The sequence below is a fragment of the Jaculus jaculus genome, chromosome X (assembly GCF_020740685.1).
Source record: "Jaculus jaculus isolate mJacJac1 chromosome X, mJacJac1.mat.Y.cur, whole genome shotgun sequence".
Lineage (NCBI taxonomy): Eukaryota > Metazoa > Chordata > Mammalia > Rodentia > Dipodidae > Jaculus > Jaculus jaculus.
Window position 1 is genome coordinate 72,498,564 of NC_059125.1, and position 23,461 is coordinate 72,522,024.

Consider the following 23,461-nt stretch of genomic DNA (forward strand, 5'->3'; position numbering starts at 1 on the left):
TCTTTTTCAGATAGATGCAGATCCTAAGAAGAGAGCCACCCCATTATACTTCAAAAGGGCTTCAGCTGAAGCAAAGAATAATTGGTGAAACAAGAAAGGGTGCTGTTTTCTTGGTGAACCTGGTACCAGTACAAGGGTGAAGGAGATCGACACAGAGAACAATCAACTCCTACCAAATCACATACCCAAAGACACAAAGGTTCCCAAAACTTCATCACTGAAGCAGACCCAAAATGAACCCAACATGGCTCAGGGAAATTTTACAGATGAGGAGGCAGAAAGAATGTTAGAGCGTCATGTTGGGTCATGATTTGCAGAGACATCTCTTCCTACCCATAACTGTGGGCTAACTCCACAATGCATGACCCATATGTCTCAACAAAGAGGGGCCAGGGGGAGGTAGTAGGACATGGAGGAGGCTAATAATGATACCAACTTTATTGTATTCACTGAGTACTAAACTAATGAATAAAAATTAAATTAATCTAAATTAAATTTTAAAAATAAAATAAACTTAACTGAAGTTTCTAATTATTTAGCTTACAGTTTAAATCTACATAGGTGCATTTCCTGGGTTTTATTCCATCTTTTCTATAAAATCTAATTTTGCTATACACAAGCTAACGAGGTTGAGAATATTTCTTTTTCTATCTCTGGCCCAAACTGTAAATGAATCCATTTCCTTCTATCAATTCCTGTCTCCAGTTTTTCAGTGGTTTGGTGGGGTGCTGAGAAAAGCACAAACCTTACTCTTGGTGACAGTACTGGTACTAGACTTCGGGTGTCTTGAACAATAATGATCTATTGTCCTAAGTTCATCACGTGACTTTGTCTTTGTTAATTTATTCTTTAGAATAAATTTAAACTCAACATTTTAAAATAGATTTATGCTATGTGAATCTTAATAAAATGGTATACAGAGTTAAATACCTGCTTTTACCCTCTTTAAAAAGGGTAGAATGAGCCTGGCGTGGTGGCGCATGCCTTTAATCCCAGCACTCGGGAGGCAGAGGTAGGAGGATCGCCGTGAGTTCAAGGCCACCCTGAGACTCCATAGTGAATTCCAGGTCAGCCTGGGCTAGAGTGAGACCCTACCTCAAAAAAACCAAAAAAAAAAAAAAAAAAGGTTAGAATGATTCTAACAACTATACTTGTAGGTAATTAGATTAAAAGGCAAGTGGGAATTTAGAATGGTGTAACCATGACAGAAGGCAGTATTGAATTTCTTAAAAAATTAGAAATGGAACAATTATAAGATCTCAAAACCCCACTTCTGAGTATATTTTCAAAGTAAATTAAATCAGGATATTGAAGAGCTGACTATATTTGAATATTTATTCTACCCTCATTCTCAATAACCAGGGTGTGGAAATAAACTAAATGTCTATTGACAGAAGAATGGTAAAGACACAGTATATATGTAAAAGGGGGTAGTATTTATCCTCAAAAACTGAAAATCTGCTATTTATGATGACACGAGAGCACACTATGCTAAATGAAATCATCTAATCACAAAAGGGCAAAAATGCATTTAAATATTTTTATTTATTTGTATACAGAGAGAGAGAGAACGAGAGAGAGGGGGAGAGAGAGAGAGAGAAAGACCATGGGCACACAAGGGCTCTAATTACTGGGAATCAACTTCAGATGCATGTGCCACTCTGTGCATCTGGATTTACATGGGTAATGGGGACTGGTCATTAGGCTTAGCAAGCAAGTTCCTTAACTGCTGAGCCACCTCTCCAGTCCAAAATATATATTTTATATGAGCTTTTAAAATAGTTGTAGCAGAAGTAAATTAAGCAGCAGTTGTTATGGGGTTGGAGGAATAGATAACGGGAATATTTCGCTCAAAAGATTATGAGGTTTTAGTTATATTACATGAGTAATTTCTAAAAATATTCTCAATAATATAGTACCTAAAATTAGCAATGTAACATTGTGCATGAATAAATACATTAATAATATATAGCTCATACTTTGTGTTTTTACCACATGCATACACACACATTCAATACAAACAAAAATACTCCCACAAAAACAACACAAGGAAATTTTGGAGATGATGCATGCTTAGAATCTTCATTGTGGCATTAATATCATGGAAATATATTTATATATAAAGTCATCAAAATAGATTTATTAAATATGTATAATTTAGGTATACCAATTATACCTCAAAAATCATAAAAATAAATGAAATCATGCATTTATGCACAAGCTTTCCAAGAATGGTCACAGCAACTTTTTACATAACCAATACTAAATAACAACCTCCCAAAATGAGAATGTATAATGGATTGTGGTATAACACAGTGGAAAAGTACTCAACAATAAAAGAGATTGAACTATGGATATTCACGATATGGATAATTACTGTTAATATTTTGCTGATTAAAAAAAAACATACATTGAGGCTGGAGATATGACTCAATGGCTTAGGCATTTGTTTGAGTTTTATTGCCCAGAACCCATGTAAAACCAGATACACAGGTTGGCACATGTGCCTGGAATTTGTTTGCAGTGGCAGAAAGCCCTTTTGGGCCACTCCTCTCTTTCCTTTCAAATAAATAAATAAAAATAGGGCTGGAGAAATGGGTTAGCACTTAAAGTGCTTGCCTGCAAAGCCAAAGGATCCAGGTTCAATTCCCTATAACCTACATATGTACAAGGTGGCACATGTTTGTTTGCAGTGGCTGGAGGCCCTGGTGTGTCCATTTTCTCTCTTTCTCTCTGCCTCTCTCTCTCTCTCTCTCTCTCTCTCTCTCTCTCTCTCTCTCTCTCAAATAAATAAATAAGTACATAAATAAATAAAAATATAATCCAGGCAGGGAAGAGTACAGACTTTGTTACTCAATTTATATGATGAAATTCATTCATGTGGGAAATGACCAGAAATATTTGCCTGGGGGTTAAGGTGGAGAATAATCTAAAAGTGGGCATGGAAATAATATTTTGTATCTCACTTTAGGTAGGGGTCACAGGGATATATATTAATTATCAACAATTCATAAAAGTCAACACTTTAAGATTGGTTGTTTTATTAGTTGTAGCATATACATCAATGAAGATAAGTAATGAAGAATTTTATTAGCATGGAATTTTATAGATCCTAAAATGATAGCATTATATAATTGACATACAAAGCTAGACCTAGATAATGAGGTTTACCAATATTGAATTCTTCACAGCTAAAATATAATGGAAACTTATAAAATAATTATTGAGAATAATGGATAATGCCAAGCTAGCAGACGCTGTTCTAAAATTAGAGTATCTTTGTATTTGATAATAATTAGAAGTGAAATTGGAGATGAGGAGGCTTACAGGAAGATTAAATTTTAGGTTTTTAAGTTTTCAAATGGTGCCTCATGTTTAAAAACTAGATATATTTTCAAAGAATACTACTTGTTGGCCATCATGATGACTCATGTTTGTAATCTCAGCAGTATGAAGGTAGAGGTCAAAGGATCAAGAATTCAAGGTCAGCCTCAAACTACACAACACAGATGTCAACCTAGGCTAATTGACACCCTGTCTCATTCCCAACTTCCATTCACACACATATACAAAAGAAAATCAAGCTTTTTGAGAAATTAAAAGCATACACACAACTGTATGTGACTAAGTGCGGATTGAGGTAGAAGGTTTGTGAATTTGAGGTTGGTCTGGGCTACATAGTGAACTTCATACCAGTCTGGGATACATAGTGAGACTCTGGCCACATATATAAGCATGTATCAGTGAGTCAGTGTTTACATTTTTTTTCTGTTTTACTGAAAAAAATATGTCACTGATTTGCCATTAACTATTGGGTTGGATGGTACTTAGGTGCTTAGGCAACTCAGAAAAATGGGTCATTGATTTATGCAATAGCCCAAGGCTGGCATGTTTTAATTACCTCTGTTCTCTCTGAATAGTCAATCAAGTTACTTATTTTCTCCTGAATTCCCTTATTTCCCTAATTTGTTCCATCCTTCCTTGTCCTTCTGTTTGTCTGCAGTTGGAAAGATAAAACTCATTTCTATTGGCAACCACAAAGTTCCCAGGTTCTTTTTTCCTCATATCCTTACTGAATAATTTACCAGTGTTCTGATTGTACAGAAAGAATATTTTCTATTATCACAAATACTTTTCTATGTACTAATGGTCTAACTTTCAAAATCTACTCTGATGAGTTTTTTTTTTTTTTTTTTTTTTTTTAATTTGAGACAAGGTCATACTCTATAGGCCAGTCTGGACTGGAACTCACTATGTAACGCAGGCTGGCCTCAAACTCAAGCCAGTTCTCTTGCATCAGCCTCCCTAATGCTGGTATTGCAATCATAACCCACCACGATTGTGAATGAACAGCTATGTTTGGTCTGTTTAATTTTAAAAGCCAAAAGTACAAAATATTCATGGTAAAGAGATAATATTAATAGATTTTATAATAAAACAGAATAAATGCAAATGTGTAATAGAAACTTGACTTGTAGTCAGCAAAACTCACCCTCTCTGAGAGTAGGCTATAGGATTTATATGTATGCATATATGTAGAATTAATTACACCATCCAAAGATCAATCAAAACATCTTGTGATGCACACTGAATGTGCACAACTTCCATTTGTCAATTACATCTCAGTGAAACTAGGGAAAATGAAGAGGCCATTATACTGTAACAGGGGCATTTAAGGTTTCTACAGAAAATACTGTAATAGAGCAAACAGAAAATATGGATGTTTCTAGGCTACATGTAAAGTAACAAGAGTCATCCAAATAATGTTTTTAAAAAAGATGCATGTGTGTATGTGTATGTGTGTGTGTGTGAGAGAGAGAGAAAGAGGGAGAAAGAGAGAGAGAGAGAGAGAGTGCACACACACGCATGCATGTTGCTGTTTGTGTGGGTGTACCTGTGGGTGTGTGTGGAGGCCAGAGGACAACCTCAGGCATTATTCTTCAGGAATGGTGTCCACTTTTTTGTCTACACTTCTTCAGCTCTAGGATTACAAATATGTGACACCATGATTAGCATTTTCATGTGGGTTTTATTTGGGGGGTGGTGTTTTTTGAGGTAGAGTCTTGCTCTAGCTCAGCATGACCCAGAATTCACTATGTAGTCTTGTGAAGGCCTTAAACTCACAGAGATCACTGCCTCTTGAGTGCTGGGATTAAAGGCATGTACCACCACACCCAGCTTTTTGGGGTTTTTGGTGTTTGGACGCTGGTCCTCATGCTTGCAAGGCAAACACTTTACTGAATGAACTATATCACCACCCATGATGTGCTATCATAAGCAATGTAACTAGAGTGGAAAAAAGTTACTTCTATTTTCCTTCTTTTCTCTCCATTCAGCTAACATTTTAACTTGTGAAAAAAAAATCCTAGTATTTTTGTCTAAAAGGCATTGTTGTTGTAAGGGTACAGGCCAACATGACTGTCAAATAAAAATGTACATGAGGGCTTCAGCCAAAACAATCTTAAAAGAAGATGGTCAGACACTAAAGACCAAGGGTGAGCAAGAGATTTTTCTACTCACATTCTCATAAATATCTTAAAATTTATTCCACCTCAAGGATGGTAATTTTGGGACAGAAAGTCTATCTCATTTCCTTTAAGCTGGGACTTGAATAAACCTCTTTCTTTTGCCTCTGTCTTTCTCAGTAGAGGAATGAATAGTGGAAAGCCTCTTGGTTCCTCTCACAATAGAGAAGGATCTACCATGATTGCAGATGTAAATCATACTGGGGAATTCTCCCTGAGTTTCGTATTAATCAAATCAGTACATATCATTCATGGTGAAATCTAATTAACTTGGAAAAGCTATAAAACATGAATAATGTCTATAATTATGCAGTGGAAATAGAAGTTACTTCACCATATTTTTTGAGACAGGGTTGTGCTATGTTTCCCAAGATGGCTTTGAGTGCTCAGACCCTCCAGCCCCAGCTTCCAGAATGTTGGGATTGATGTTTTCTGAAAGCCCTTTCAAAAGATACCACAATGGCCACGTGTTTGGCTTTAATCCCAGCACTCAGGAGGCAGAGGTAGGAGGATCACTGTGAGTTTGAGGCCACTCTGAGACTACGTAGTGAATTCCAGGACAGCCTGGGCTAGAGTGAGACCTAACCTCAAATTCCACCCCCACCCCACCAAAAAAAATGATAGCACATGGACAATAGGAATTATGGTAAAATAATATTTATGCCCACCTCATAACTTTATGCCATATGCTCAGAATAAAGAAAAATACTTTTCTAGTGTTTCAGAGCTGCTTATTTATGGTTTTAACCCCTCTCTTGCCTCTGGGAAGAATTTTTGTAATAAGAAAATAGATTGCTCAATGACCAAAATACAGTTCCAGTGATTTTCCTTGCTCGACAGCCCTGGGAGTAAAATCCATTTCTGTGTCAATCAATGAATGTTCACCGCTTCCCCCCTTTCCTGGCTTCTGGCTCTAATCTTATTTAAAGGCACAACATTTTATGATTTCTCTAAAGGGACTTGAGGAAGCTGCTGGAGTATCCACTGGCCTACTAAGTGCTAACCAGCAGGTTTAAAGGCTGGATTTAGCTACACTGTAGAGGATATTAGTTACTTTAGCAATTACTGCTGAAAGAGCTTGTAATGGCTTATGGGGTAGTGCTCTTGGTGCCCCCTTTGCTGGGGCTGCTCTGCTCCCAGCTCCTGGGAACCACTGGGGACAATATGCATCACTACCAGGATGAGCATACAGACAATGGTAGCTGGGGACCTAAAGTAAACCAGGATAATGGTTCAGGAGTGTCTACTCACACACTGTTCTTTTCTGTGGATTACCAGCATGTGAAGATCCCTTTTGAAATCACACTCTGGATTATGCTTGCTTCTCTTGCAAAAATAGGTAAGTAGGAGATTTCCCATGGCTCTCTATGGAGCTGTCTAATGTTCAAGCCTCTTAGGTCTTTTCTAAGTGTTAAGAAAGGAACCCTTTGTTTAAGACATGTCAGAAAAATTCAAGCTGGGACATTTCTCTCCTATTATCTGCCAGAAAGAAGACTTTTCTTAATAGATCAATATCCATTTACCAGTGATTATATTTAAATGCTGGTGGTCTTCTGGCAGAATACAGAAATAGGTCTAGCACAGCTTAGATTGTGAAAGACCACAGGTGCACAAGGTATGGGAGGAAAATGCGTAGCACTAAAAGATAAAATTGATAAAATTTTACAAAATTGATCCTAGATTCTAATTTAGCTGAGTGCTTTGGTTTTTCTCTCCATAGGAAACTTATTATATTTGCCAGGTAGTCCATTTATTTCCTCTTCTTAAAAAGAGAAATGTCTTTTTACCACTACTTAGAATTTAAGTGGAAAAATAAGGGAAAAATTTAACAAATAGAACAAAATACCTGTTATGTTTTAAGCATTAAGCCAATTTTAACACCCCGAATTACTAGTGTTATATAATTCCCTAGGAGAGTTAATAAAGTTTATTTCTTCTACTATCTTTAACATATTATCTGGCATTTAGCTTGATGATGTTAAAAAATAAGAACTTTAAAAGTTCTGAGTGTTTAACATTTTGTGTAGGTTTAGAACCACTACCAGACAAACAAGGCATAATATGTATAGTAATTTTATTTTAAAACACATTTGTTAGTTTAAAGAGAAATGATGCTTAGAATTACAAAGTTTTGAGTGACTTTACACCCATTATATTTTAGCACTGATAAAAAATATTACTCAATTTTAACACAATACTCACATATTGAAAGAATGGTGACTTGAGTGAAAAGAATTAGCATATGTGAATAGTTGAGTTTTTTACATTATTAGATATAAAGATCACGACAAATGCTAATGTTGGTATCATAGGACTGATGTGACTACCAATAAGCCATCCATTCACATTTAAGTAGTACTGTACTGAGCCATCAATGAAAAATAGTTAGAAATAAAATATATTGAACAAATTCCTTGTGATTTTCAATCATTCATTGACTAAGCAAATATTTTTTGAGAACATTTTATGTGTGAAACATTATAATGGGCAATGAGTTATAAAATTAAGACTCCATCTTTACTGTGAGGAGCTTTTCAAATTATTTAAGTATATAGAAAAAAAGACAAATGTTTCTCTGAAAGAGAAAGAGGGAAGCAACATGGCATATTGAAAAGAACATATTGTCTTGAGTTAGTTATTTTTTTTTTTTTTTACCTATTTAAGAACAAGTGCCTAGTACATGGCAGGCAATCAATATATATTCAATGTTTCTTTCTATCTCATTTCTATAATTTAAAAAATGGGAACAACAGCATTTGACTTGAATTGGTATAATGAGAAAATTAAATGTGAGAATACATATGAAGTATTTATTTCAACAATAATTAATAAATAGAGAATCATTCATGAATCAGCTGATTCACATTTTTAGAATGCATATGCTATTTCTTTAATAGATATCTATGCAATGATTTCTATGTTCCATCCCTTTGGTAAAGTATCATTGTAAAAATAGCCTCAATCTATGAGAATTTTGTTATCAAACTAGTTAACTGGAACATTCATTTATACTGCTAAGGGCTGAAGTCACAAGGGAGAAGATGGATTGCCAGATGACTTCAAGGTTGGTCTATAGCAGAAAGTTCAAGATAATTGGAATCATTATTTATTTTCTTAATGCATGGAAATGTGTGATAAACGGGTATTGAATTCATGGTAAAAGTGTAAGAATGCAAGATGAAACACAGAACTTTTGCCATCCAAACTGCTATAGATAGCTGCATTTCTCATAGGGCATAAAAGAATCATGTGTTTCTAAGAGAGCAAAATACTTTATGATTAGGATTACACTTTCATGTTATCTTTACTCTAAAACATATTTATTATGCACCTGTAACTGTGAAAGGTTACCTTGCTTTGGTGGGCCTCACTTTCCTCATAAGTTGTTATATAATTCAATATCAAAGAAAATTAATTATGATTACAAAAGATGTTTTCTGGTTTTATGACTTAGAATAGATATTGGTATTATGGCTCTCTATTATATACTTCAAGTCTACCAATGTGTAATAAGACAAACAGTCAAAGCTGGGCATGTTGGTGCATGACTTTAATACCAGAACTCCAAAGGCAGAGGTAGGGGGATTGCTGTGAGTTTGAAACCACTCTGAGACTGAATAGTGAATTCCAGGTCAGCTTGGGCTACAGTGAGACCCTATCTTGAAAACCCAAAAAGAAACAAAAAAGAAGCAAATAATATGCTTAGGTGATAAATGAATTGTTTTCATTTTTAATATGTGTTGATTTTTGAAAATTATTCAGTGGGCTCATGTATAATCTTGTTCGTAACTGTGAAGACTTTTATTCTATTAGAAAATATTTTCCAATAGAGACAAATGCCTCCATTCATGCTTCTGCATCTTTGTATCATTATGAAAATGGAAAATGAGAAACTATTTTTATGAAATCATGAGGCTTGGCATACTGGATGGCAAAAAGAGGTGACCAATGATGAAGATGCTATAACACTCTTTTTTTTTTTTTCTCTTTTCCAGGATTTCACCTCTATAATAGGATGCCCACAGTAGTCCCTGAAAGCTGCCTCTTGATATTTGTAGGTCTCATCATGGGAGGACTAATTTACATTTTAAATGACAATTCCCCACTAGTGATGGATAGTGACATATTTTTCCTATACTTACTCCCACCAATAGTCCTTGAAGCAGGATATTTTATGCCCAGTCAGCCCTTCTTTGAGAACATAGGAACGATTCTGTTATATGCTATCATTGGAACCATGTGGAATGCATTTGGAATAGGCCTTTCTCTCTATGGCCTATGTCAGGTGAAATACTTCAACCTTCAAGATGTGTCATTGCTCCATAACCTTTGGTTTGGTAGTTTGATTGCTGCTGTAGATCCTGTGGCTGTTCTATCTGTATTTGAAGAAATACATGTGAATGAGAAGCTTTATATTTTGGTATTTGGAGAATCTCTTCTTAATGATGCTGTTACTGTTGTAAGTACACCAGGAATGTACTGTTCTGAAATGAGTAAGTTCTCTTGTGCTCACCATGGAAAGTTAGGATAAGAATTGAATTCTTATTCAGGCCATAATTGAGTAGGCTTAACTTAGAAATAAGTTCATTATTTGACAGAGTATAATTTAATAGTCATTAACACATTTTTAAAAGTTATAATGTTGTCTGTGGCCATACCACCCTGACTATGCTCAATCTTGTTTGATCTCAGAAGTTACAAAGTTTTATTGCTACTATAGTGGTATATCATTTTATTAGTTGAAAACAGACAAATCTTATGAGGACCATGGGTTTTTCAGTAATTCCCCATAAGTACATGGTAACCATAAAGTATATCTTCAGAAACTTTCCACCATAAATAAAGTATAGTTTCACAATGAGCTGTAAGAATATCGCTTGTTATAGGGAAGTTTTCTAGGGTCTTATATTGGGGAAGGAAAGGAAATTAGAGGATTCGTAACTTGAGAACTCCAGAAATTAAACGTTATATAAACCATGGCTATGGAGTTTTTTGATTAATGTACTGGCTTATTTTTTTTTAATGTAGGTACTATATAAACTCTTCAAGTCTTTCAGTGAAATGTCGTCTGTCAAACTGGTGGATATTTTGGCTGCGGTAGGAAATTTCTTTTTAGTTGGAGTAGGAGGAATTGTCATTGGGCTCCTGTTTGGCATGTTTGCTGCATTTACTACTCGCTTTACCAAGGCCATCAGGGTCATTGAACCACTCTTCGTCTTTTTATATAGTTATCTCTCCTACCTGACTGCTGAAATGTTCCATCTCTCAGGAATTGTAGCGTAAGTATTTGAAAACATCTTTAATGTACATGATTTCTTTTAGAGATTGAATCTCTTCCCACTGTAAATCTAGGAAATTGTATTTCTTGCATATGGGAGGATGATACTAATTTATGCTTTTCTTGTGAATCATGTTGCCTCTAAGAGAATCTTAGACACAGTACTGCAAGTGTTGTTATTCACAACCAAATGACACTTCCTTGCCTATATTGGTTTGAGAGAATGTGGATCCCTCATTGTATGATGAAAATGTTGAGAATTTTGCATGGAGCTCTTGGAGCTAATTCTCTATTTTAGGAGAGAATCATTTACTTTTTTTTTCTAACAGACAAATGTCCCTGAACAAATAGAGATCCTATGGTAATTAGATGTCATATCATATATGTGAACTTGTCATTAAGAATTCTTATAGAAAAAAAAACTTTCTGCCATAAAACTTGAAGAATTTCAAATCTTTTGTAAACCATAATGGAAGAGGCTGTTTTTCTGCTACCTATCACTGCTGTTTAACCAGTAATTCTAATCCCACCTTTTAAAAAGTAAACTTTTAAGGATGAATGTCCAGGGTATAAGCTTAAGAGTATTAGCAGCCAAAAGTAGTTGTATAAATACTTAAATAGGCCATCCTATTTTGTGGTTTTGAAAAAAAATGATTTTTTCCCTAATGTTGCAGGTTTTCTAGTAGTTTAGAAAGGAGATTAAAATTGCATTTAAGTTCCAAAGAAGTAATGCTTTTAGGTTACTCTGTATTCTAAAAGGATTGTCTGTGAATACTAAATGTGATATTAAGGTGACTGGAATTAGTTTGGTTTAGATTCAAATGTCCTATGTTGAAAGTAAATATTCTATCTGGGGCCTGAGTGATTGTAACTAAACTTATTAAGAGATATAGTTTAGTGTGTAAACAGTTTTTGATTTTTACTGTTTACATTACCCATTATGAAAGATAAAGTGAATCAAGAAATGCATGGAATTCAACAAAACAATTTAAATTTAATTCTTCTAATCATGAGCTTCAAAAATGATGGGTTCTAAGTGGCTTCCTTCTTTTGAGCACCTAAGAATATTATTGGCAGGTCTGTTTTGTGTTCTGAAAGAATATACTATAAGGAAAACAGTGTTTTCAAATCTATTTTCTTCTTCTGATAGAAGCCCCCGAGACTTTGCTTTTTTGAAAGTGTAGCATCTTTTATTTTATATTAGTTTTACAAGTATCCTTGGAGGCTATGATCTGGTAATCTTGATTTGTCTGGCTGCAAAGCTAAAGCACAGGAGATCTTTTATTTATTTATTTTTTCAATGGATATAGTTAAAACAAAATCTAAATATTTATTATTTAGACGATTTTAGCGTCAGGATCTAGGTCCCTTTTTGTTGTGTTTTTTAGTTGTATTAATATTCATTTATAAAATGGTATACCTGTCTAAATTGTGTTTATGTGCTAAAGTATGTATTACCTTACTGTTGCAGTTAGCTTCAAATTGCTGGGAAAAACACACAACTAGAAACAGCTTCTGGGAGGAAAGGGTTTTCTTCAGGCTTACCAGTTCCATTCCATCATGGCAGCAGAAGCTAGTTCAATTCTACACAAAAACATCAGAGAAACACCAGCCAGAACCCAGAAGTACAAACATCCAGAGCTCAAACTGGGTCAATATGCATCTAGTAGAGCTGGATTCAAGATCTGCCTTCAGTGACATGCTTCCTCCAGCATAGTTCTGCCTGCTGGAGACTTAAGTGGGAAGTTTAATCTAAATCAAAAAATACCTTAGTAGGGCTGCAGCAATGGCTTAGCAGTTAAGGAGCTTGTCTGTGAAACCTTAGGACCCAGGTTCAATTCCTCAGTGCCCATGTAAGCCAGATGCACAAGGTGGCTCATATGTGTGGAGTTTTCTTGCAGTGGCTGGACTCCCTGGTACGCCCATCTTCTCTCTTTCTCTGCCTGTCCCCCTCTCTCTTTCTCAAATAACTAAATAAATAAATAAAACATTCAAAAAATACTTTAGTGTATGGGGGACATCCATTTGCATTTAAATCACCACACTAACATAATTATTTTGGAAGTTGTAAAAGAAGATCACAAGCATGTTTAAAAATTAGAGATTCCTAGCTGGAGAGATCATTTAGTGGTTAAGTGCTTGCATGTGAAGCCTAAGGACCCTGGTTTGAGGCTTTATTCCCCAGGACCCACAAAAGCCAGATGCACAAGGTGGTGCATGCATCTGGAGTTTGCAGTGTCTACCTCTTTCTCTCTCTGTCTGTCACTATCAAATAAAAAGAAATAGAGATTCATTTTCTAAGACATTGCATTATTTTGAAAATTAATAAAACAGAAATTGCTAGATTAAGAAATTAAGAATAGATATTTGGTTCACCTATATGTGCAGATAGATAATTATTATAGTTGGTTCACCTAAATGTGCAGACAGATAATTATTATAGTTGAGCACATAATTAAAGTGGATACAACAATTTGTGTGATAGTTACTTGCTGTATTTTAAAAATGAAATAAATTTGAAAAATTAAAAATTCATCATTGTGTGAGATAAAATGTTCTAAACTTTCTTAGCTTTAATTATTATATATTTTTTAAAGATTTATTTATTTATTTGCATGTATGTGTGTGTTTTCATGCACATGTGTGAACTCCAAGCCCTCTTGTCAATGCAAATCATTGCCAGGCACTTGCACCACTATTTTTGCATTCTGTTTATATACATGTCTTGGGAACTAAACCCTGGTTGGCAGACCTTGTAAAAGACTGTCTTCAGTCATGGATCATCTTCCCAGTCCCCCTTTGTTAAGTGTCCACAATAATATCTATTTTTTGTTTAATTCTGAATAATACTTTTTTTTACAAGAACTGAATGCTAATATATGTTAAAATCATTTTTATTCATTGTGTAGTTATTCATTAAATTGTATTAAGGTATAAACAAGCATAATTGAACTTCAAATTTTTGGAAAACTATCCTTCCATTTCATTGTCCCATAATTTGACAAATGTTATTTGAAACATCTGCATTTATTCAAGAATTGATTAATTTTTGTCAGAAATGAGCTGTGTATCAATTAGTTTCTACCTGAAGTATTACCAATTCTCAGAATATCAGCATCATCATTGATTTGTATTTGTGTCGAGGGAGTGGGGAAAGGGACTATGATACTCTGTAAAAAATAATTAAAACTCTGTCAGAACTGTGAGATTGAAAACTCTTTTCAGGCTGGGAGCATAAAGTATCTTACCAATGATTGCTTTTAGCAGTGGCAGATTGCATCCATTATAAAACTATTTTTTCCCTTTCAATAATACATTGTTTTTGAAGTCAATAAGTTTAAATTACTGATTACTTCAAAAATAGGTTGTATTATATTACACTGCCTTTTACTTTTAGACATTTTTGGGTTTTTTACATATTTTATTTTTATATCTTTATTTGAGAGAGAGATACAGAAATAGGCAGGGAGAGAGAGAGAGAGAGGGAGAGAGAGGGAGGGAGGGAGAGAGAGAGGGAGAATGGGCACACCAGGGCCTCTAGCTACTACAAACAAACTCCAGATGCATGCACACCCTTGTGCATCTGCCTTACATGGGTCTTGGGGAGTCAAACCTAAGTCCTTTGGCTTTTCAGGCAAGGGCATTAACAGCTAAGCCCTTTCCAGCCCTTCAGATATTTTTGATTAAAAACATCTAATTAGCTGTATCATTAATGGTTATATATAATTTAATTTTGAAATAAAATAGTTATAAAATAATATTTATCATTTAGTTATAAAGTAGCCATTATATTTAAGTGGCATTGTATATGTACCTACACCTTTATGTTATACATTAAGTTTCAAGGTTAAATTTCTATTTAGAAATATGAAATCAATTTTTATCACTATTATATTTTGTTATCTTTTTAAAGCTTGTTTCCCTAGGTTTCCAATTATTTTGTGCTATATTCAGAAAACTGCTATTTTGCTATTGTTTTCTGCTGGTATAGGGAGAACAATGTTTGTTAATTAACTGTGGTTGGGTCAGATAGCTGTGATATCTAATATTGTTTTTGAGACTCTCAGAAAAGAGTTAATATTGTTATTCAATGTCACAACTTCTTGGCAGAGGAAACAGAATAACCACCAGTCGTGTGTGGATGATTTCTATGTACAATTGTGAAATATACTATTTTATATTATATCAAAGTTGCAATATTGAAAGCAACATGTGAATTCATTTTGTTCATATTCTGCCCTCAGATCACAAGCCATTTTACATAAAGGATTCTGCTTTCTACAGAAAAAAAAAAAACTTTGTAATAGACTTATTTGTGGTTTTTAAAATTTGCTTATTTACTTGAGAGAGAGGCAGGTAGAGAGGGAAAGAGAGAGAATGGGCCCACTAGGGCCTCTAGCCACTGCAAACAAACTTCAGATGCATGTGTCACCTTGTGTATCTTGCTTTACATGGGTACTGGGGAATTGAACCTGGGTCCTTTGGCTTTGCTGCAAGTGCCTTAACCACTAAACAATTTCTCCAGCTTGTTAATTGTGACTCTTATTCAAAATTTTTGGTACAAATTATTTTAATGAATAATGATTTTCCAATCATGGTTAAAATGTTCCAAAGGTATTTTTAAATTTCTTGTATATTCTAGATATTAATCCTCATCATGTGAGAAAGAAAAATGAAGTTAATTCATTTGCAGAAAAATAGGGTGCAACCGGAAATAATTATGTTAAGTGGACTAAATCAGGCTCAGAGAGATAGTTATTGCCTATTTTGTTTATTTACAAATATATAACTTAATTACATAGACAGATGACATGAGAATATTAGCAGGGTTTCGAGGGATTGCTCAGCAGGCAAGAACTCTGGATATGTAAGCATGAGGACTTGAGTTTATTCAATAGCACCCACATAAAAATCTGGATTTCACCACACATAACTGTAACCCCAGTCCTGAGACATGCAGAGACAGAAGAATTTGTAGGATTTGCTGGTCAGTCAGTCTGACTAAAAATAAGTATCTCCAGGTTTAGTGAGAGACTCCATCTCAAGTAAATCATGCAGAAAAGTCATAGAGATAGACACTCAATGCACCACTCTGGATATCTCACATGTTCACACACATGTGCACACACATGCATATACTATACACCCCCTACACCACACAAAGTGTAAGCAGAACTGTCTAGGGGTACAAAGGAGACTAATAGGACAGAGAAGCAAGGAGAAATAAGAGGTAGTGAGACTTGGGGTAGATAAAGGCTAGAGAGAGGCTCAATGGTTAAAGGGATTTGCTTCGAATCCTGACAGCCTGGGTTTGAATCCCCAGTGTCCACATAAAGGCAGATGAAAGGGGTGGCACATGCATCTTTAGTTTCTTTACAGTGGCAGGAGGTCCTGGCGTGTTCACACTCTCTTTTTCTCTGTGTGACTGCCTTTCTCCAATTAATAAATAAAATGTTTTTTTAAAAAAATATTTCATATATTTACATGAAAATAACCATATATAACATCAGAACATAAAATAAAGTAATAATGGTCAAAAAGATATACCCATTTCTCCCAATTAACAACTAATATTATGTCAATTATACTGTAGCAAGCAAGTCACTTCAATTTTCATATTACTGTCTTATATTATTAGCACCTATAGGTAAATGTTTCCTTTCAGTTTCAATTCAAAATTTTAGAAATAGAGGTCTTTTACATTTCAATGGAAACTGATTTTTAAATTATAGTTAAAGTACTCAGGCCAGAGATATTGCTTAGCAGTTAAGGCATATGACTGCAAAGCAAAAGGAGCCAAGTCCAACGTAAGCCAGATGCATATGGTGGCACATGCATCTGGAGTTTGTTTGCAGGGGCTAGAGGCCCTGGAATATTCATTCCCTCTCTCTCTTTGTATTTCTCTCTCTCCCTCTCTCTGCCTCTAATCAATAAATAAAAATAAAATCTTTAAAAATAGTTAAAATATATTCCTTTTGTAAGTCCATTTCCTCACTCCTTTATCAAAATAAGAAGTCCAACACCAAAACAAGACTAAATAAAACATTAGGAATCAGAAAGGTGTTTTGTTTTGTGATACTTTTGTGATGTCAGAAACAGAGTATAAGCTATTGTGTGCATTTAAAGTGAGCTGCAAAACCAAGACACTAGAATTTAAAAATAATTTATGACAGGTCTCAGATGAGTTTGAATTGCATTGTTTGGAAAATTTCTTAATCCATGACTGTTTTATTTATTAGTTTGAGGATCATACTTAATCTAAGGAAGTATCATCAATAAACCCATTATTATTATACAATAATATTGCTTTTGAAACTTGGATTCTAGTGTGCATTCCCCTTTGTTAGATCAAACAGCAAAATGCTGCTAGCTAGTGTAACTTAAATATCTCAGCCTTTGTAAGGAGCTTGACTTCTATCCATTTGCCACAAGGATGTCTTTACTTACTAACAGGGATCTCTATTATCTACAGTGTACATATAGGTAAGTTATACTTACCTCCTTATTTATTTACACACTTTAAATTTTAAAGTTAAAATTAAACTGCTTTCATTCTATAAAATAAATAGAATCAGAAATTATGATTATAAGAGATTTTACTTGATAGTCTTAGTTAAGAGCATTTTTATTTATTTATTTATTTCACAAGGAGAGAGAGTGAGTGAGATAGAAGAGAAAGAAAGAGAGAGAGAGAGAGAGAGAGAGAGAGAGAAAGAGAGAGAGAGAAGTCATACCAGGGCTGCTAGCCACTGCAAATGAGCTCCAGATACATGTGCCAAATTGTGCAATTAACTTTACATGGGTATTGGGGAATCAAGTCTGGGCCATTAGGCTTTGAAAGCAAGTGTCTTAACTGTTGAGCCATCTCTTTATCCCAGTTAAGAGCATTTCTTAAAACTGCCAATATAATCATAGAACATCATAAAAATATATTATTTCTTTTAAAGTTGATGCTACCTGTTCATCTTATACCTCTTTAGCACAGGTGAAGGGATGCCTGTGCATTTAATCACTTTATTAGAGCAAATACTTAAATAGGTAAGTGTATGCTGCTCCTGCTAACCAATTTTCCACGAGCAGAATAGTAACTATTTTTTATGTCTTCAGCAAACCTACTGTGAACCACCTAACTTGCTCTGTTGTAAAGTTGCTATGTCAATGATGTCCTCAGGGAAGAACCACTGTTTTTTGTTTTTTTTTTTTTTTTTTTTTTCCAGAGCATAACGTAAGAAGCAACATTTGCAACAAGGGGATCTAAAATGCCAATTTTTATTGTTTTTTTTTATAAAGAAACTTTATTTATTTATTATTTATTTATTTATTTATTTGAGAGCGACAGACACAGAGAGAAAGACAGATAGAGGGAGAGAGAGAGAATGGGCACAACAGGGCTTCCAGCCTCTGCAAACGAACTCCAGACGTGTGCGCCCCCTTGTGCATCTGGCTAACGTGGGACCTGGGGAACCGAGCCTCGAACCAGGGTCCTTAGGCTTCACAGGCAAGCGCTTAACCACTAAGCCATCTCTCCAGCCCTAAAATGCCAATTTTTAAATAAACATAACCACAAATAGACAGATGACTAGGGGAATTATAGATAATTAATCACGAGGATACTTTTATGAAAGTCATTATTTTTTTAATCATAATTCCATGACTCACACACAGCCTGAAAAATAGAGAACTAAATCTAGGAAATGATTACCTGCTGTTCTTAAATATTCTATGCTGAAGGAAGAAGGGAAAGTGAATTTCCTTAAAGACCTGTAATAAGTCAATGGCGGACATGACCTTTTATTTTAGAATTTAATTACTAACAAATTCTTTGACTCATATGGCAAGTCAATACTTGTAACTTTAATTAAAATTCAGTCTAGTCTTAATGACTCTGATAGTCAGCCAAAAATAAACATGAAAAAATTAAGATAGCATATAAAATCAAGGGTATTACTATTAAGACATACTTAAGATTTTTAATCTTTTTTTTACGATTCTGTTTTTTTTATTACATTTTTTTCATTTTTTTATTTTTTAATTTTTATTTATTTATTTGAGAGCAACAGACAGAGAGAGAAAGAGGCAGATAGAGAGAGAGAATAGGTGCACCAGGGCCTCCAGCCACTGCAAACGAACTCCAGATGTGTGCGCCCCCTTGTGCATCTGGCTAACATGGGACCTGGGGAATCGAGCCTCGAACCTGGATCCTTAGGCTTCACAGGCAAGCGCCTAACCTCTAAGCCATCTCTCCAGCCCAAGATTTTTAATCTTTATTCAATTTATTTTATCTGTATTGTTACCTTTACACAGTGTATTTTTTCCTACACCTGAATTTTAGTTACTATGTAATCTAATTTCATCTTGACGAACTCCAATTAATACTTCTTTTAAATTAACATACAATGAATTAGGTTTCATTATGATGTAGTTCAAACAATTATTTTTATTTCTCCTCATTCTTTCTCCCATCTCCCCCCAACTATAGACTTCTTTATGGTTTATTGTAACCTATTGTTACCTTTTCATGTCCTCCTGTCTGGATCCATAGCTTATATTCACTTGCACACCCATTGCCTACATATATATAAACATTAAAAGTTGATATCCACACAGTATAAATTGTTTACAATTCCATTTTCCTACAAACCTCACACTTAATTTTTTAACAGCTGAGTAAAACATTAGTTGATCATTTAGGTTGATCCCATTTTCTAGCTATTGTGAATAGAGAAGCAATGAACATGGATGTGCAAGTAACTTTATGGTAGGATATAGAATTTTGGGGGTATATCCCCAGGAGTTGTATACTTGGGTCACTTCATAGATCGCTTTTAGCTTTTTAAGAAACCTCCACATTTATTTTCATAGTAACTGCACCAGTTTAAACTCCCACCAACAGTGAAAGAGTTCCCTTTATGCCACTACCTTGTCAACATTTGCTGGCATTGGTTTTCTTTTTTAATTAATTAATTTAAAGTGACTGTGCATGCCAGAACCTCTCACCACTAAAAATGAACTCTAGATACATGTGCCACGACCTTGTGCATTTTGCTTAAGTTGGTACTGGGGAATCACACCTGAGTCCTTTGGCTTTGCAGGCAAATGCCTTAACTGCTGTCATTTCTCCAGCCCATCATTGGTTTTCTTGATGAAGACCATTCTGACTGGTGTGAGATGAAATCTAAAAGTGGTTTTAATTTGCATTTCTCTGAGGGGTAAGGGTGTTGAACATTTCTAAAATTATCTATAAGCCACAGGGCTATTAATCCTTGCTCTAAGGAATAGCTGGCAAAGATCTTCTCCTTCCCTGTAGGTTGTCTGTTTATTCTGCTGGTGGTTTCCTTTGCTGTGAAAAAACTTTTTAACTTAATATACTGCCATTTGTTGATTCTTGTGATTCCTGTGAGTTTGGAGTCCCTACAAAAAGTACTTACCTATACTTAGAGTTTCCAGTGGATTCCATACATTTTCCTTCAATAGTTTCTACTTTAAAAAAAAATTTTGGTTTATTTTTATTTATTTATTTGAGAGTGACAGAGAAAGAGGCAGAAAGAGAGCGAGACAGAATGGGCACGCCAGGGCTTCCAGCCACTGCAAACGAACTCCAGACACGTGCGCCCCTTTGTGCATCTGGCTAACATGGGTCCTGGGGAATTGAGCCTCGAACCAGGGTCCTTAGGCTTCACAGGCAAGCACTTAACCACTAAACCATCTCTCCAGCCCAATAGTTTCTACTTTTAAAACAAGGCTTGTTGATTCATTTTGATCTGGTCTTTGTTCAGAGTGAGACATACTGTTCCAGTTTCATTTTTCTGCATATTGATATCCAGTCTTGCCAGTATCATCTGATGAATAACCTGTTCTTTTTCCAGTATATTTCTGATCCCTTTGCAAAAATTAGGTACCCATATCTGAGTGGGCTTAGTTTGAATCCTTTATTCTATTCTGTTTGTCTATATGTCTGTCTTTGTGCCAGTACCATTCTTCCTTTGTCACTGTGGTTTTATGGCATAACCTTAGGTCAAGAATGGTGGAACCTCCCCCATTGTTATTCTACTTGGATTTTCTTTGGCTGTGTATGGTCTTTTGTGCTTCTATATGATTTATTGTTTTGTCTAGTTCTGAGAAGAATTTCACTTTAATGGTAATTAAATTGAGTGGGTTTATGACTTTTGGAAATATACCTACTTTCACAATATTAATTCTGACAACCAGGAACAAGGAAGTTCTCTATAATATCTGGTATCTTTATTTCTTTTTGTCCAATGGCTTAAAGGTTTCTCTGTAGAAACCTTCTACATGCTTGGTGAGGCTTATTCCTAGATACTTTTCTGGGGAACTATCCCACATTAGATATTTTATCTAATATTTTTCCTCAGTAAGCTCATTATTTAAATAGATGAAAGCTGCTGATTATTGTATGGTGACTGCAACTTTGCTAAAAGTTTTCATTAAAATTAAGAATTTTCTCGTGTAGTCTATAGGTTCTCTGAAAAATAGAAACAGAAACATGACTTCTGTGTATGTTTAATTTTACAACTTTGTTTCTTATTTTTAATTACTTTTATACTTTTCTTGTCTTGCTGCTTTAGCTAAGTATTCAAACACAATGTTGAATAAGAGTGGAGAAATTGACCATTCTTTTTTTATTCCAAATTTTAGAGATGTTGTCAATTTTCTCCCATTTTGCCAAATGTAGGCTATAGTTTGCTCATATGTAGCCTATATTACTTAATGTGTTTTCTATCTATTCCTGATTTCACCAGAACTTCCATCATGAAGGTATGCTGAGCTTTGTCAAACACCTTCCTGTATCTATTGAGATGATCATATCTTCTCTTATATGGTGAATTGTACTTCCTTTTTTTTTACTTGTTATATTTATTTATTTGACACAGAGAGAGATGCATGAGCCCCACTTATGTAGCTGGCTAATGTGGGTCCTGGGGAATCACCTAGAACTGGGGTCCTTAAGCTTCACAGGCAAGCGCTTAACAACTAAGCCATCTCTCCAGCCCTGAATATCCCTTTTCTTTCTACAGATGTCATCAGACTCTTCTCTACCTTATGGAGTCTTATTTGGTTGCTTGGATGTATTTCACATGATTTGGAAGAACTGGTTATGTTTGTTGATCATTTTTTTTATACTTATATTATTTTCTTGACTTTGTACTCCATCCCTGAAATTCCTTCTTCATGATAATAACTTTTGGTGATGCTCTGTTGTGATTTTGCTTGATTGATCATTTCTTTCATTTCCAGAATTCTTGCTTGGTTCTCCTTCACTGATTCAATTTCCTTCCTGAATTTATCCTCCATATTTTGGACTTTCTCCTCAGTTTGATAACACTTTGGAGATGGTCTTGTCCAGGTTTGAATAGGTTACTTTATTTCATTCATCTGAATATTTGAATATTTTGTATGGTCATTGATCTCTTTTTTTTAATTTTTTTTTAAATTTTTATTTATTTGAGAGCAACAGACACAGAGAGAAAGACAGATAGAGGGAGAGAGAGAGAATGGGCGCGCCAGGGCTTCCAGCCTCTGCAAACGAACTCCAGATGCATGCGCCCTCTTGTGCATCTGGCTAACGTGGGACCTAGGGAACTGAGCCTTGAACCGGGGTCCTTAGGCTTCACAGGCAAGCGCTTAATCGTTAAGCCATCTCTCCAGCCTGATCTCTTTTTTAGAAGTAAGATTTTAAATTCTTTTTTCTAACATTTCCCCTATATTGGTATTTTTAGATTCTGTTATAAGGGAGTTAGGAGGTTTGGAAAGATCATGGTTGGTGGTTCCTTCATATTTGTGTTTCTTTGTTGTACTTTTCTCATCTCTTTTTATTAAGTAAAGACTTTGTATGGACACATCATGCTTTGGTACCCTCATTTCCCTCATTCCGGATTCCTGGTATTCACCATGGAGTTGTGAGTTATGAGTTGTGACAGCAGCAGTTATTGTGGGGGTGGGGAATAACTCTGGATATCCCCTCCTACCCTATGGCTCTTAGAATCCTTTTTTCCTGTTTTTCTGAAAAATTTCCCATTTGCTTATCTCTTGAGAAGGATGTGACTTCCACATTTAACTTGTATCCTTTATTAATACTAGTTGGTGAATTTATTTCTTGACAGACTTCTTATGGGCCACATTGCTAGTGGCTGTGCTTCTTGTGCCTATTTAAGCTGAGTCATAGTGATGTTCTACACTTATTTGTGAGCTAATCTTGTTAGTTGTAGCAGTAGGAAACCCTTTTGTATTACACTTGTGACTATTTGGGACTATAGGTAAGCCTGACTCCAAGTTAGGTTTGCTTACTGAGGATGGAGTCTGGTTTATTTATTTATGTATTTGAGAGAATGGGTGTGCCAAGGTCTCTTTTCACTGCAAAAGAACTCCAGATATATGATCCACCCTGTGCATCTGGCATTATGTGGGTACTTGGAAATCAACCCCAGGTCTTTTAATTTTTTCAGGCATGTCTTAATTACTGATCAATGTCTCCAGCCCCAAGTCTGATTTTTTTTTTTTTAAATTTTAGAGAGGGAATGAGGGAGAGAGAGAACTGGTGCACCAGGACCTCAGTCACTGAAGTCAAACTCCAGACACTTATGCCGTCTAGTGGGCATGTGCAACCTTGCACTTGTTTCACCTTTGTGCACTGGTTTTT

General features: G+C 35.1%; 1 protein-coding gene across 1 annotated transcript in view; it reads left to right on the forward strand.

Moving 5' to 3' along the window:
• The first annotated feature begins 6,608 nt into the window (after nt 1–6,608).
• LOC101604224 (sodium/hydrogen exchanger 2-like) overlaps nt 6,609–23,461 on the forward strand; it is a 132,616-nt gene continuing 115,763 nt past the window's right edge. Inside the window, exons 1-3 of the mRNA XM_004669608.2 lie at nt 6,609–6,864; nt 9,521–9,984; nt 10,554–10,804. Of these exons, the coding sequence (XP_004669665.2) occupies nt 6,609–6,864; nt 9,521–9,984; nt 10,554–10,804 (971 nt within the window). The remainder of the gene's footprint in view (nt 6,865–9,520; nt 9,985–10,553; nt 10,805–23,461) is intronic.